Below are 15,658 nucleotides of genomic sequence, written 5' to 3' on the forward strand. Positions count from 1 at the left end.
GAAAACATCTCAGAGTTTTTTGCACATTGTTTTGAGAAAATTATTTGTATTGTTTGTATAAAATGAATAAAAATGTACAATCTGTTAAGGACAGTTACAAACAGCTCACTGTGTTAACTGTTTTGAGAACAGTGACCTGAGTTTGGAGACATGTGTCAAATCGATTGAGAAAAACTGTAAATGAACAGCTGGAAAGCGAACTGCGAGGACTCTTTCTTTGACGCGTCTGTTGAGGACTCTTATCATCGCGCGTCTGTTGAGGACTCTTATCATCGCGCGTCTGTTGAGGACTCTTATCATCGCGCTTCTGTTGAGGACTCTTATTTTGACGAGTTGTTGTTTAGGCGCCATCTTGGCTGGTTGTGTGTGGCTTCCGGCGCGCGCACAGAAGCGACCCGGAAAACTCCAGCCGAGTTGAACTGAAGGTGAGCGCGGATTTAATGCGGTTTTCTCTTCATTACGCTTTTGCTAAAAGATCAGCGACGGTTATTAAAGTTATCATGACCGAGAGAGTTTCATGTTTAGGGATTTTAATGTCTTACTGAGGAGACTCGCTCACTTCCGCTCGTGTAACGTAGCATGCTAGTTTTGCATCTACACTTTGCGACATAAAATATATATTCAAACGTTTAAAGGCAAGAGCGTGTTTGTGTGAAAATAAAAATAAATAAATAAAGCTCTGAGTGTCATAATATGAATTAATTTCACTGTAAACGTCCGTGTTGACACATAAACAAAGCGCGAGAAGAGCTTAGCTCCGCATGTAAACAGAGCCGAGCGCGTTCGTGTCCGCAGACGCTTTCTGTTAACTTCACTTATTTCAGTTCTCCCCTGACAGTATGTTACTGTTTCTGCACTTTGGGGTCAGGAAAACACAAGAGTAGCAGGTCACTTCATTCCAAACGAAGCCCGTTTTGAGGATTTTATGAATTATTATTTTTGCCTGTATTTGTGCTCCACATAATAAATAGAGCTCTTTTCTGTAAGTCACTTTTACTATATTACACTTAAACATTCTACAATTTAGCGCATTATTTTTCAATTGTAGTCAGTACTTGTGAACCCTGTTAAAACCCTTTGGTTCATCTTTAATAGTTGTTCAGTGTATATCCTGTTTTCATGTGAAGCTCTAACTGAGTTCATGTCACTTTATCAATAACTTTAATAAAGGTTTTCTATTGTCTAGGGTTTCATGTTGCTTTTTGGGTGAATCTCATGAATATACAAGACCGTCATTTCATGCCAAATCTATAAAAAAAGTATACTTTGCGTAATAATGATAACATTTATCAAAACGAAAATAAAGCACTTTTTAATTAATTGTTTTTATGGTTTATGGGGAAATGTATTTTATTGTCATAAAAATGTCCAGATGAAAAAAATATTAATATACTAAAATGCTTTATATATATATATTAGAGCTGTGCAACTAATCAAAATACAGTTTAGATTTTGGTCACCAGAAAATGCTTATTGTGCCCCGTTCTGCCCCCTTTCCAGTGGTGTGCTTTCATTCCTCCAAAAAAAGAACAGTTTCACGTGCAAATCAGTAAATCATGTAACTTTAGCTAAACTGGACATGCTTGATGAGATTTATTCATGTTTTTAAAAGCACGTAATCTTGTGCTGTTGCCCAGGAGGATTCATATGTGCTCAGAGACTGACACGTACAGTCATCTTTTAGCTCAAGCTGCGCGCATAAATGGTCAAGTAGACGCAAAAATGTCAAAAAAATGGCACTTAATGATTATTCCCATAAACCCTCGTAGGTCATGTAATAAATGAATATAGAGAGTTGAGAATGAAAACACGTGTGTAACAGTAAAGTAGATCTTTGTGGCTCTTAAAGTGACAGCAGCCTAATATTCCTGCTGCCGACTGTGTGCTTAATATTAATCAAACAACAAAAGACAGACAAAATCACTCACTGTTCTTGAATAAAGGACTTTTGTAGCTTCAACAAGAGACAAAGAAAGAAAGTTTATTTATTACAGTCAAGACTATGCTGCTTTATTTTCCATTTGATTATTTGTTTCTGTAGTATGCTGTTAACAGAATACATTAGACACATTACACTTAAAGGGCACCCATATGCCCCTTTTTACAAGATGTAATATTGGTCTTGGGTGTCCCCAGAATGAGTCTGTGAAGATTCAGCCCAGAATACAAAACAGATCATTTATAATAACAGTTGGAAAATCTCATTTTTGGGGTGCTTCTAAAAAAGTGGAGTGTATCGCTTTAAATGCAAATGAGCTGCATATTCCCCCCAGTCACCAGAAGAGGCATTGAATATCTATAAATACACATCACACACACATATGTAGCCTATATAATTTAAGAAATATATGTATATATATAGATAGATAGATAGATAGATACACAAATGTTTTATTAATCTGTATGTGTATTAATATATATGAAGTACACACACATATAGTATGTAAACGTACACTTTTATTTTGAATGTGATTAATCGTTTCCCAGTCCTAATATAGTATAAATGTGAGTTGATTGTGATTTTGTGATGCAATATGTGGTGGACCAGCGAGTGGAGTCGCTCTCTGGTCTCGCCGGGCGAGTAACGCGGCGCAGGAATGGCGGCGATCCGTAAGAAGCTGGTGATCGTGGGAGACGGCGCGTGCGGGAAGACCTGTCTGCTCATCGTCTTCAGCAAAGACCAGTTCCCCGAGGTCTACGTGCCCACCGTCTTCGAGAACTACGTGGCCGACATCGAGGTGGACGGCAAGCAGGTGAGGAGCGTCCGGCCGCACGGAGCGGCGCGAGCTGTGTTAACGCTGTGCTAACGCTAGCGTGTGGTGTTTCAGGTGGAGCTAGCGCTGTGGGACACGGCGGGTCAGGAGGACTACGACCGGCTGCGGCCGCTCTCTTACCCCGACACCGACGTCATCCTCATGTGCTTCTCCATCGACAGCCCCGACAGCCTGGGTGAGTCTCCTGCTAACCGCGCTCACGCTAGCCTCACGCCCGCTGACCTCTGACCTCTCTGACCCCGCAGAGAACATTCCCGAGAAATGGACTCCGGAGGTCAAGCATTTCTGCCCCAACGTTCCCATAATCCTGGTGGGCAACAAGAAGGATCTGCGCAACGATGAACACACCCGCCGCGAGCTCGTCAAGATGAAGCAGGTGCGCAGCTAGCGTTTAGATTAGAGACCGATTCGATGTGTATTTATTGGCTGAACATGTGGGACATGTGGGTTATTTATGTATATGTGACTCTGGAGCACAAAACCAGTCATAATGGTCCATTTTTTCTGAAAGCTGAATAAATAATCTCTCCATTGATGTATGGTTTGTTAGGAGGACAATATTTGTCTGAGATACAACTATTTGAAAATCTGGAATCTGAGGGAGCAAAAAAATCTAAATATTGAGAAAATCATCTTTAAAGTTGTTCAAATGAAGTTCTTAGCAATGCATATTACTAATCACAAATTAAGTTTTGATATATATATGATAGGAAATATTATCCTAATGATTTTTGGCATGAAAGAAAAATGTATAATTTTGACAATGTATTGTTGTCTATTGCTACAGATACACTTGCTCCAGGGTCACAGATATGAATGAAACCGTGTGAAATTAAATGGTTACATATCAGCCAGCAAATAAACCTCCAGTGGTAGACCTGTCAAAATAAGAGTAAAACGCTTTACTAACTTGAAATAAAATAAGCATTAATAATTATTAATAATAATAAAATTATATAAAAATTAATATATAGACCCATATGTGGCACTTCCTAATTATTGGAATCAGCTGAAACTTAATTTGAAATCCAATTTTTTCAGAAATGTTTAATAATTCATAGAAAAATTAATGCTCTTAACATTTTCTCAAAGCCTCAGCACTTTTCAAAATAAGACTCTGTGGTTTTCAGGCTTGTAACTAAAGCAAAAAAAAACCTTAAAAAAGTAAAAATAAACATTACCTAAAATTAAATATAAACAGCTTTATATTTCTCATTTTAATTCTAGCTTGTAATAAAATAACTAAAACTGAAACAAAAATTAAAAACTATATAGATGTAACAAAAATTACAAAAACGAAGACTTTAACTTGATTGCAGAAAATAGTAAAATAAAAGCAAATTCAAAATATTAATTAAAACTAGTAGCATCTCAGTGATGCTAAAATAACACTGGTTTATAATTAAAAGTCCCACATTATGCAAAAGTCTGTGTTTTTCTTACTCAACCTCTGTAATAATTCCAGAGCAAATTACCCTCTGTTTTTCTGCGAATAGGAATAGGTGTTTATTCCCACTGTGTGAGTGTTTAAAGCGGTTTGGTGGCATCTGTCCCGCAGGAGCCCGTCAAGCCGGAGGAGGGCCGGGACATGGCCAACCGCATCTGTGCCTTCGGATACATGGAGTGCTCCGCCAAGACCAAGGATGGCGTGCGGGAGGTGTTCGAGATGGCCACCAGGGCGGCGCTGCAGGCCCGCAAGGGCAAGAAGAACAGCAAGTGCCTGCTGCTGTAGACGGACTGTGCTCACCTCCATTTTATTCCTTTTAACTGAATCAGTTCACCTAGTGTTGAGAGTTTATGTCAGTATTTAACTTTTCTGCTCGTACGCCACAGACGCGCTGCGAACACACAAATATGCAACAACGCATCAGGACCAAGGTGCACTGCACGTCGCGAACCAGACTTGAAAAGCATTCTTTTGTCTTTCCCAATTAGCAGAATTTGGTATGTTTGTGTATTAAAGCCTTTATAAGACGTGTTTGTTGGTTTGTGTTACTCCTGCTTTGACGCTTTTATTTCACACACCTTCACTAGAAAATAAACATCACACACACACACAGATCTTGCAAATACAGTTCCTGTCTAGAGATTTTCCCTTGGGATTTTATCATGAGGCCTTTCCGTTTAAGAGTGCACTTATTCTGTCTTGTTTCTAGTAGAAATGTCTGAACTAGTCCTATGAAAAATCATGGAATTCAAATCAAACTTAGTCGCCCTGATTGCAAAACACTGAGGAGCTTAAAATATGAACAGATTTTGGATATCTTGAAGGGTGTTGCCATGCTGATTTATTAATGTAACAGTAAAAAGCTCTGTTTAACAGAGTCTTAGATAAAAGACAAATTCCTACATCGAGATACGTTTACTGGAGAAGCGAAATGACAGAAGATGTGAAGTCTTGTTTTCTGAGAAACTGAACAAAATGAAGCGAGTTTCTGCTTAAAACAAGAACCAATATCTGACCAGCGGGGTCTGAAAAATGATCTTAATTCAAATGGAAAACAAAATTATGACACATTTATTCTTGTTCTAAGCAAAAACATAATTTTGATCTATTTTTCAGAGGATTTCACTTTTATTGGCCAGCAAAAAAAATAAAAAAATCATCCTCTCTACTACTACAGAGAAGAGATTTCCATCTGAACACAATCAGTAGAAAATGTTACATTTATGCATTTGGCAGACACTTTTATCCAAAGCAACTTACAGTGCATTCAGGTTATACAGGGGCAGCTGTGGCCTAATGGTTAGAGATTTGGACTTGTAACCAGAAGGTCACAGGTTTGAGTCACAGGTGCTGGCAGGAGTTGTAGGTGGGAGGGAGTGAATGAACAGCGCTCTCTTCCACCCTCAATACCCAATGACTGAAACCAATATGTGAAAGGCACTGAACCCCCAGTTGCTCCCCGGGTGCTGGATATATAGCTGCCCACTGCTCCGGGTGTGTGTTCACTTCTCACTGCTGTGTGTGTGCACTTGGATGGGTTAAATACAGAGCACCAATTTCGAGTATGGGTTACCATACTTGACAAATGTCACAACTTTCACTTTCACTATATATTTTTTTACTGTGTGTTCCCTGGGAATCGAACCCACAACCTTTTGCGCTGCTAACGCAGTGCTCTACCACTGAGCCACTGAGCCACTCTAAACAGGACCAACCAGACCAGCCTCAGGTGGAGCAGAACCAGCCCTAACCCAGACACGCCTTGAGAGACAGCATCCCATCTAGAGCCCCGGCCAGAGCTTCAGTCATTCTGTGTGGCTCAGGAACTGAAAGTCGGTAGCTTCTGCAACTCTGCCTGGAAAAGTTATGTTTCCAATTAAATTGTCACTTTGAAATGACCTTATAATGTGAGAAAGAGACCGAATCTTACAAAACTTGACTAAACGAGTCGAGGATGTGTCTGCCGCAGAGCATGCTTGCAAATGTAGTCAAACAATTCCGTTAAAAGCGATATGCTATGTAGCAAATCCCAACTGCGTGATTGCTTATATTATATTATCGTCCAGCTCTGATCTGATTAACGCGGCTAGAAGATATTACGATCATTAGTGTGCAGTTCATGTATGAATATCATCTATATATTATTATATATTAATCAGAAACTTTTTTTTTTTTTTACAGTCATGTACTGTGTTTTATAGTTACAGTGCTGAAAAAACTAATTAATAGAAAATTCTAATGGTTTCCACTACAAATACCATTGAAAACATTAAAAACCATTAGCTTTTAACAATTAAAAATGGCTCTCTGTAGTGTGCTTTGGGACATATTCCATTAGGATTTACTGGTTTTAACAAGCCACCAATAGAAGGTGAACAATTGCCAGTAGAAAAGTTTCCATTAAAACCAGTACAAGTCCCATTATTACCAGTAAAACAATTACAAATTCTGTGATGTGTCTATTGTTGTTTCAGCAAGGTTATTAAAGGCAATTGGCTGAAACTGAAAAATGTAGCAAATGTGTGTAAATCTTAAGTGTCTGGACACTCCTGCAGACAGACAGTGTGTGTGTGTGTGTGTGTGTGTGTGTGTGTGTGTGTGTGTGTGTGTGTGTGTGTGTGTGTGGGGGCTATGGGACGGTGCTATGGGACGGTGTGTGTGTGTCAGTGACCCTCATCTGTTGTGAGGATTATGAGTTTACACACACGGCTGAAGAGTGTGTCTGGATTCGTTCGCAGAGCGTCAGGATGCCGGAGTTTGATGTGATTGTTCTGGGAACCGGACTGAAGGTAAGAAACATTCACATCCTGATCTGAGATCAGAATAGATAAGGGGCCCGTTGCATAAACTGCTTAGACGAGTCTTAAAAAGTCAATTTTTTTCCTTTTTCCTTGCAAAAAGATATATTGGTTAAATCTGAATGTGAAAGTAAGACTGATTACCCCATGTCTATTGCTAGCTGTTAGAACTACTTAAGACTTAAGTGACTATGTCAGCTCCAGGGTCTGGACACCAGATAATCTCAGCTCAGCATCCGATCGATCGCTAGATCTGTGTGTGATGATCAGTGGTCTGTGTGCTGCAGGAATGTGTTTTATCTGGACTGATGTCAGTCAACGGGAAGAAGGTCCTTCATATGGACTCCAACCCGTATTATGGAGGAGAAAGTGCCTCAGTTTCCCCTCTGGAGGAGGTAAATGAAAACACGCACACATTAACATTTGTTTGTGCTCTGCAAGTGAACGGCGCCTTGTGGCTCCATCCCAAAGAGGTGCAAAATCACTCTCACAGACCTTTTCCTGGACTGCTCCCAGCTGGTGGAATGACCTCCCGATCTCAGTTCAAACAGCTGAGTCTTTACTCATCTTCAAAAAACATCTAAAGACTCATCTTTTTCCCCTGCACTTAACCAACTAATACTAGTACTTACCTTTTCTTTTCTCGTCTAGCACAGTCTTTAAAAAAAAAAAAAAAAAAAAAAACCCTGGCTACGTGTTCTGTACTAGACTAACTGAGACTTGTCATAGCACTTGTATACCGTTGTTGTTCTCTCGTTGATCTGATTGTTTCTACTGTTCTCATTTGTAAGTCGCTTTGGATAAAAGCGTCTGCTAAATGATTAAATGTAAATGTAAATGTTTGTTCTTCTGAACAGCTTTATAAGAGGTTCCAGGTTTCTGCTCCTTCAAAATCAATGGGGTGCGGGAAAGACTGGAACGTGGATCTGATTCCCAAGTTCCTGCTTGCAAACGGTGAGAGTGTGTGTGTGTGTGTGTGTCTGTGTGTGTGTGTGTGTGTGTGTGTGTGTCTGTGTGTGTGTGTGTGTGTGTGTGTGTGTGTGTGAGAGAGAGAGAGAGAGAGAGAGAGTGTGTGATTGTGTGTGTGAGAGAGTGTGAGTATGTGTGAGTAAGAGAGAGAGTGAATAAATGATTCAGTGTGTGTGTGAGAGAGAGAGAGTGTATGTGTATGTGTGTGTATGTAAGAGAGCGAGAGTGTGTGTGTGTGTGTGTATGTAAGAGAGTGTGTGTGTAAGAGAGAGAGAGAGTGTGTGTGATTGTGTGTGTGAGAGAGTGTGTGTATGTGAGTGAGTGTGTGTATGTGTGTGAGAGAGAGAGAGAGAGTGTGTGTGTGTGTATGTAAGAGAGTGTGTGTGTGAGAGAGAGAGAGTTTGTGTGAGTGTGTGCGTGAGAGAGTGTGAGTATGTGTGAGTAAGAGAGAGAGTGTGTGTGTGTGTGTGTGTGAGAGAGAGAGAGAGAGTGTGTGTGTGTGTATGTAAGAGAGTGTGTTTTTTTTGGAGAGTTAGGTTTTGATCATTTGTGTGTGTGAACATGCTTGTGTGTGTGTGGGTATGTGATAGAGAGAGTGTGTGTGAGTGAGAGAGAGAGAGAGAGAGAGAGTGTGTGTGAGTGAGAGAGAGAGAGAGAGAGAGTGTGTGTGTGTGTGTGTTCATGGGCCCTACAGGCAGTGATGTAGGGCCCTATGAAATCTGTGTTTTTTTTTGTTTTTTTTACCCAATTCCGTTTTCATTTTTCTAGACTCTGTTTTAATGGTTAAATTTACTTTTATTAGTCAAAAAGCATGTCTAATTGAAATCTTGAAACTGACTATATTAAACTGCAATTTATTAAAAGTTTAACAAAAAATATAATTAAAAAACGTTTTATTTGAAATTCTGTTTTCCATTCATTTTCTAGATTCCATTTTCATGGTTTCATTAAAAGTAATAATCAAAAGCATCTCTAATTGATTTAGTTTTTTAAATGTATTATTTTGCATTACATTTTTTTCTGCTAAATGTACGCTGGTAATTAATATTTCTGGTAAATATTCCCTTTAAAGTAATGTTTTGATAATAATTTTATTAGTAGCAGTAGTACTATTACCATTAAGTAATATTTCTGTCACCGTTTCTTCAAGTTAAACCGAACCTTTATTTTGACGGGTTGCTGTGAAGACTTTTTTGATGATAATTTTCCACAAAAGAAACTGTAAAATGCTCATGAAGTGACTCTCACAGCAGCTCTAGAGATCATATTCATGTGTTTCCATTCATTCCATTCATGTGTGTGTGTGTGTGTGTGTGTGTGTTCACTGCTCCGGCTGTGTGTTCACTGCTGTGTGTGTGTGTTAAATGCTGTGTGTGTGTGTTCACAGTGTGTGTGTGTGTTCACTGCTCCGGGTGTGTGTGTGTGTGTGTGTGCACTTTGGATGGGTTAAATGCAGAGCACTAATGCAGAGTATGGGTCATCATACTTGGCTGTATGTCACGTCACTCACTCACTTCTGATTAATTCATTCAGAATTTGGCAAATTCCGTGACATTCTGCATTATACAGTACATTCTGTTTTAATGACTGGTTACCGTCCACGTTTTCCACATCTCGTAACTCGTAGTGCCCTAGATGACTGTGTTTCCTTCAGGTCCTCTGGTGAAGATGCTGCTGTACACTGAGGTCACGCGATATCTGGACTTCAAGGTGATTGAAGGCAGTTTCGTGTATAAAGGAGGGAAAATTCACAAAGTCCCCTGCACTGAGACTGAGACGCACAATTCAGGTTTTCATTAATATACCAAACTTGAGTGTATTTTTTTAGATTTTCCTTTTTCATTTTAAGTAGCTGAAGTTTGTTTGTGTTTTTGTCAATTTTATTAGTTTTCTTTAAATGTCTTTTTGGTTTTGTTTGTTTTTGTTTTGAGTCCTCTGCACAATCTGACTTTGTTGCAGCCTACAATTAAACTGTTTCATCTGTCCAGAGGAGAACAGCTCACTATTTCAACACACTATTTCCCTGTTTAATACTGTAAAGATGCTTTGGCAGAATCTGTAAAAAAATTGTAAAAAGCACCATATATATATAAAAAAAATAATTAATTAAAAATGTTGCTTCATCAACAAGAGGAGAAAATAAAGTTAACATTTTTTATATTTTATTTCAGTTACCGTGTGTCTTATTTCTAGTATCAAGGTTTTTTGTGGTTTTAGTTTTATTGGCATTAATGTGTTTCTCCAGATCTGATGGGGATGTTCGACAAGCGGCGGTTCCGTAAGTTCATGTCCTTCGTCCTGAACTTCGAGGAGAACAACCCGCGGACGCATCACGACATGGACCCGCACAGGACCTCCATGAGGGACGTGTTTCGCCACTTCGACCTGGGCGATGATGTGGTGGAGGTCACAGGTCATGCTCTGGCCCTTCACATCAACGACGAGTGAGCAGCACCTTAGAAATACACACAACATTTGACTGGATTTGAAAGAAAAATGGTTCCTCAGAGATATAAAATAAAAATATAAAATATCAACTGTGTAAAGTTTAGTAGAGACGCTATGAAGTGTCCCTACTAATATTTATCAACTACTAAATTGTCCCTACCAATAATTTTCGATCAAACAATTACATATATGTGTATGTAACCAGACTGGATGCTTTCACCTGATTTCTACTGAACTGCAGCTCAAACCATTTCAGATATAGTGACTTAGGCCACAAACTCGATCATAAAGCACAATGTTTCCATCTGACATGTATTTTGAGCTGCAGCTCCTCATATTAATGGAGTGTTTGACTAGTTAGCAGTAAACCAGTTCCTAGATTTGTGTCGGATGTTATCTGTGGAATAGAAATATGGATATTTTATTTGTAAACATCATACTTTCTTTCATAAAACTAGTGAGCTGAGCCAGTAGTAGCGCTGACATTGTCGTGTAAACATGACTGAGGATGAAGAAAGCTGAGGAACATACAGACAAACTGATTCAATTGAGTCATTTACACTGGAACCGCTCCGATTGATTCAAACTCATGAATTTGATCATTCAGTTCACTATTCACTAGCAAAAACAGATCAAAAGAGACAATCATTTTCAAATTTCGACATCGCTTGTAATGATTTTAAAAAGCACGTAGTGATGGGTGAAACAGCTGTTCGAAACTCTGAATTAGTTAAACCATCACGTCACAGAGTGATTCACTGTTTCAAAGTGCTCCAATCGGCTTGCGCATCGCGAATCATTTGATTCAGATCGCAACTTCGGAGTGTGTTCGAGAATCATTTTTCAGATCAGCACTTTGGAGCGCGGATCTTTATATCTATATATATATATAAAACACAGTTTTACTACAAGTACCATAGTTAAACTATGGTTAGTGTTTCAAAACCATGGTTAATTTGTGGTTACCATGTTCATGTATGTGAAATTTATCTAGTAGGAAAAACAAATTAAGTCTCCAAAGAGTAGACAAACAATCCAAAGAAAGCATCTTTAAAACAGAAAGAAAAGTCACTTATAAATTGAGATCAGATGAACATTAATAAATCTGATCAGAATGTCTCTGTGTGGTTCAGTGACAAACAAGTAAATGAATTTTCCTCAGAAGAGAAAAACAGTGACTCACTTCAATGTCTGACTTATATTACAATAACGCTCATAAACTTCTTGTAAAATTTGGATGAGCTCATTAATCTGCTGACCTCTTCATATTTAGAAAGAGAACTATAGTTGCCAAAGTCAGACATCACTTGTTATAATAATACATAAAATGACACCTACACCCTTGTCAGTCAGTATCGGGTCAGTAACTCTGTGTGTGTTGGTCAGCTATCTGGAGCAGCCATGTCTGATGACCATACAGCGGATCAAGCTGTACTCCGAGTCTCTGGCGCGCTACAGTCTCAGCCCGTTCCTCTACCCGCTGTTCGGTCTGGGCGAGCTGCCGCAGGGCTTCGTCAGGTAACGTTCACTCCTCTCTTCACGTGAGTGATGTGGCTCTCACAGGTGAAGCGTGACTCACGCCTGACGCTCCACAGGCTCAGCGCCGTCTACGGGAACAGCTACCTGCTAAACCGCCGCGTGGACGAAATCCTGATGGAAGACGGGCGAGTGGCGGCGGTGCGATCCGAGGGCGAGGTGAGCACAGACACACCTTCCCCTGATAGCACACGTACATCACGGAGACGTCTGCAAGATGCATTTTTAGAGTGTTTGCTCATCTGCAATACGTGTATGGAACGTCTCCTCTCAGATGTCAAATAGACGTCTATTAGATGTCTCCAAGATGTTTATGGTTTAAAATGTTTGTAAAACTGACATCTCACAGATGTTTGTCAGATGTTTGTACACAGCAGACGCTTTCCAGATCAAGAGATCTTTAACAGACATCTTGCAGACCTATGTGTGCTATCTGGGTCATAATTACACGACCCTGATGATGATGATCTGACCGCGTTTACATCTCGACAAAGGTCTTTCGCTGTAAGCAGCTGATCTGCGACCCGAGCTACATGCCGGAGCGCGTGAAGAAGGCCGGCCGTGTCATACGGGTCATCTGCTTACTCAACCACCCCATCAAAAATACCCACGACGCCAACTCCTGCCAGATCATCATCCCACAGACGCACCTCAACAGGAAGTCAGGTGAGCCACGGAACCTGCTTGAAGAGGAAAACACTATTCACTGGAGTATTCTGTTTCAATTTAAAAAGTGCTCATTACACATTTCTGCACTTTTTCTTCCATCCTATGCTCATTAAATATGGTAACAGAAGCTCAAATGCTCGTGCTTGACGTGCAAGAACCAGTGACGTTTGATTTTGTAAATAAAGCACACGGGTTCAGCTCCAATCGTAACTTTCATCAGGGAGATTTCTAGCTTCAAAACCTCACTATTAATTTATGGTTTACAAACCTTTATTTAGATCTGGACTCTGGAGCACGAATCGTTTGATTCAGATCCGAACTTCAGAGTAGGTTTGTGAATCATTTTTGGAATTGAATGATTCACGATCCACAGCCCGAAGTCCTGATCTGAAATGATGGTTCGCAAATCATTATTCAGATTGGGACTCGAGAGTGTGAATTATTTGATTTAGATCAGAACTTCGTGAATCGTTTGTTTCAGATTAGAATTTAGGAGCGAGTTTGTGAATCATTTGATTCAGATCAGAATTTAGGAGTGGGTTTGTGAATCATTTGATTCAGATCAGAATTTAGGAGTGGGTTTGTGAATCATTTGAGTTCAGATCAGAACTTTGTTGTGGGTTCGTGAATCATTTGATTCAGATCAGAATTTAGGAGTGGGTTTGTGAATCATTTGATTCAGATCAGAATTTAGGAGTGGGTTTGTGAATCATTTGATTCAGATCAGAACTTTGTTGTGGGTTCGTGAATCATTTGATTCAGATCAGAATTTAGGAGTGGGTTTGTGAATCATTTGATTCAGATCAGAACTTAGGAGTGGGTTTGTGAATCATTTGATTCAGATCAGAATTTAGGAGTGGGTTTGTGAATCATTTGATTCAGATCAGAACTTAGGAGTGAGTTTGTGAATCATTTGATTCAGATCAGAACTTCGGAGTGCAGATTGCATTTTTTTTTCTGATTTTTTAATTTTTATTCAACAATATTAAACATGTTTTTGGGGGCTTTTGAAATAAGGGATGTGTTGCCAGGTTAGCATTGCCACAAAGATAAACACATTTACACCTTAAGAGGACACATGGGCTGAATAGGTATACTGCAGTAGTAAGGTTTGGTGTTTGTGTGCAGATATCTACATCTGTTTGCTGTCCTTCGCTCATAACGTGGCGGCGGAAGGCAAGTACATGGCTGTGGTCAGCACGATGGTGGAAACCTGCAACCCGGAGAAGGAGGTCGCACCCGGTCTGGCCCTGCTGGAGCCCATCCTGGAGAAGTGAGCAGCAAACAGCTCAGCCGTGGTGTGTTGTTCACGCGTGTCACTCACAGTTGGTTTGTCCTGCAGGTTTGTGAGCATCAGTAACCTGATGGTCCCCACAGACAACGGCCGCAGGAGTCAGGTAACGAGCGCTCTGCTGCGCCAACCAAGCCAGCCAACGAACGCTGCTGATCGACTGTGTTTCTCCTCTAGATCTTCATCTCCCGCTCGTACGACCACACGCCACACTTCCAGACCGAGACGGACGACATCTTGGATCTGTACCACCGCGTCACAGGCTCAGAGTTCATCTTCAGGGATCCCAGAGACGTCGACGCCGACTCTGACGACTGAACGAGCGATCCAACACCAAATCCATGAGAGATCCTTCACGCATTCCAACACAGCGGCAGTCTTTCTCTTTTTATCCATAGATTAACATTTCTTCTTCTTCTTTAGAGGTTTTATGGCGGTTGGCAAACCAGCTTAAATGGTGCATTTACCGCCACCAACTGGACAGGAGTGTGAAGCGGTGACTGGGAATTAAAAAAAAAAAACCTTTTGATACTAGCCTATATTCTGTTGAACAATCCTGTTCAAGGTTTAGTTCACCCAAAAATTCTGTCATTAATTACTCACCCTCATGTCGTTCCAAACCCAAGAAGACCTTCGTTCATCATCAGAACACAAATTAAGATATTTCTGATGAAATCCGAGAGCTTTCTGATCCTCCATAGACAGTAAGGATCCTTACACAATCAAGGCTCAGAAATGTAGCAAGGACATCGGTATAGAACAGCGTACGTTGTTTATGTTCAGTGGCTACTCCCCAAAATGATGCTATAGGGTGACGTTAAAGTTATTTTTATTTTCTCTGCACAAAAAGTATTTTCGTAGCTTTGTAAAATTACGGTTGAACCCCTGATGTTACGTGGATTATTTGACCGATCTCCTTGCTACGTTTCTGAGCCTTGAGGGTCAGAGAGCTCTCGGATTTCATCAGAAGTATCTTAATTTGTGTTCCGAAGATGAGCGAAGGTCTTCTGGGTTTGGAACGACATGAGGGTGAGTAATTAATGACAGAATTTACAGTTTTGGGTTAATTATCCCTCTAAACAGTGGGGTCCGGTGCTGTTCACAGCGGTTTTTCAGAATATCCTCTGTGTTTTACAGACAAAGTCATAATGTTTTGAACGAGTAAATGAACAATAAACAGGATGATGATTTCTGGCTGAATGATCTGTTTAAAGTTTAGTATTTCCCCTGTAGTGGATTTTCTGTGACAGACGCATTAGTGTTGTAAATCGAAATGTTCAGATCAGGTTGTGTGTCCCGTGGCGCTCTTTTGTACGGCTGAATAACTGCGTTGGTTTCTATGAGAATGTGACACAGCGGTCAGACTGAGATGTTTCTATTTTAGAGTGACAGTACCGTAATGCTTTTATGAATATCTAGAAACTTGATTTATTTATTTATTAAGTTTTTGGCTGAGTTTGGAGTCTGTAGAGTTAAAGCTCTAGGAGGAGTAGCAGTCAGAAATTTAGTCTCAGAAGAATTGTGAGATAATTAAGTTTATGTTTTGGATCAGTAAGTTGGCTTTCTCAAGCCAACTTAATAAGTTTAAATAGTAGATCAGTAAGTTGGCTTTCTCAAGCCAACTTAATAAGTTTAAATAGGATATCAGTAAGTTGGCTTTCTCAAGCCAACTTAATAAGTTTAAATAGTAGATCAGTAAGTTGGCTTTCTCAAGCCAACTTAAATA

At 40.0% G+C, this 15,658-nt stretch overlaps 2 protein-coding genes across 3 annotated transcripts; both read left to right on the top strand.

Annotated features, from left to right (window-relative positions):
• Window positions 1-272: 272 nt before the first annotated feature.
• Window positions 273-4,748, top strand: LOC109054274 (transforming protein RhoA). Its single transcript, XM_019071564.2, has 5 exons — window positions 273-425; window positions 2,549-2,753; window positions 2,829-2,949; window positions 3,020-3,150; window positions 4,333-4,748. Exons 2-5 carry the CDS (start codon window positions 2,598-2,600, stop codon window positions 4,504-4,506), a joined length of 582 nt encoding a protein of 193 aa, XP_018927109.1. The 5' UTR covers window positions 273-425; window positions 2,549-2,597; the 3' UTR covers window positions 4,507-4,748.
• A 2,186-nt stretch (window positions 4,749-6,934) lies between these two features.
• On the top strand, window positions 6,935-14,536 carry LOC109054298 (rab GDP dissociation inhibitor alpha-like). 2 transcript variants are annotated; one of them, XM_042749749.1, is made up of 11 exons: window positions 6,935-7,010; window positions 7,307-7,414; window positions 7,877-7,973; window positions 9,643-9,777; window positions 10,234-10,432; window positions 11,823-11,954; window positions 12,032-12,131; window positions 12,467-12,638; window positions 13,770-13,914; window positions 13,984-14,038; window positions 14,110-14,536. In XM_042749749.1, the coding sequence occupies exons 1-11, from the start codon at window positions 6,969-6,971 to the stop codon at window positions 14,248-14,250; spliced, it is 1,326 nt and encodes a 441-aa protein (XP_042605683.1). In that variant the 5' UTR covers window positions 6,935-6,968; the 3' UTR covers window positions 14,251-14,536. The 2 variants fall into 2 exon arrangements, with proteins under 2 accessions (XP_042605683.1, XP_042605684.1); XM_042749750.1 differs by lacking the exon at window positions 13,984-14,038 and having other exon boundaries at window positions 6,938-7,010; window positions 13,770-13,939; window positions 14,110-14,200.
• The last annotated feature ends 1,122 nt before the right edge of the window (window positions 14,537-15,658 follow it).

This window comes from Cyprinus carpio, chromosome B22, assembly GCF_018340385.1.
Source record: "Cyprinus carpio isolate SPL01 chromosome B22, ASM1834038v1, whole genome shotgun sequence".
Classification (NCBI taxonomy): Eukaryota; Metazoa; Chordata; class Actinopteri; order Cypriniformes; family Cyprinidae; genus Cyprinus; species Cyprinus carpio.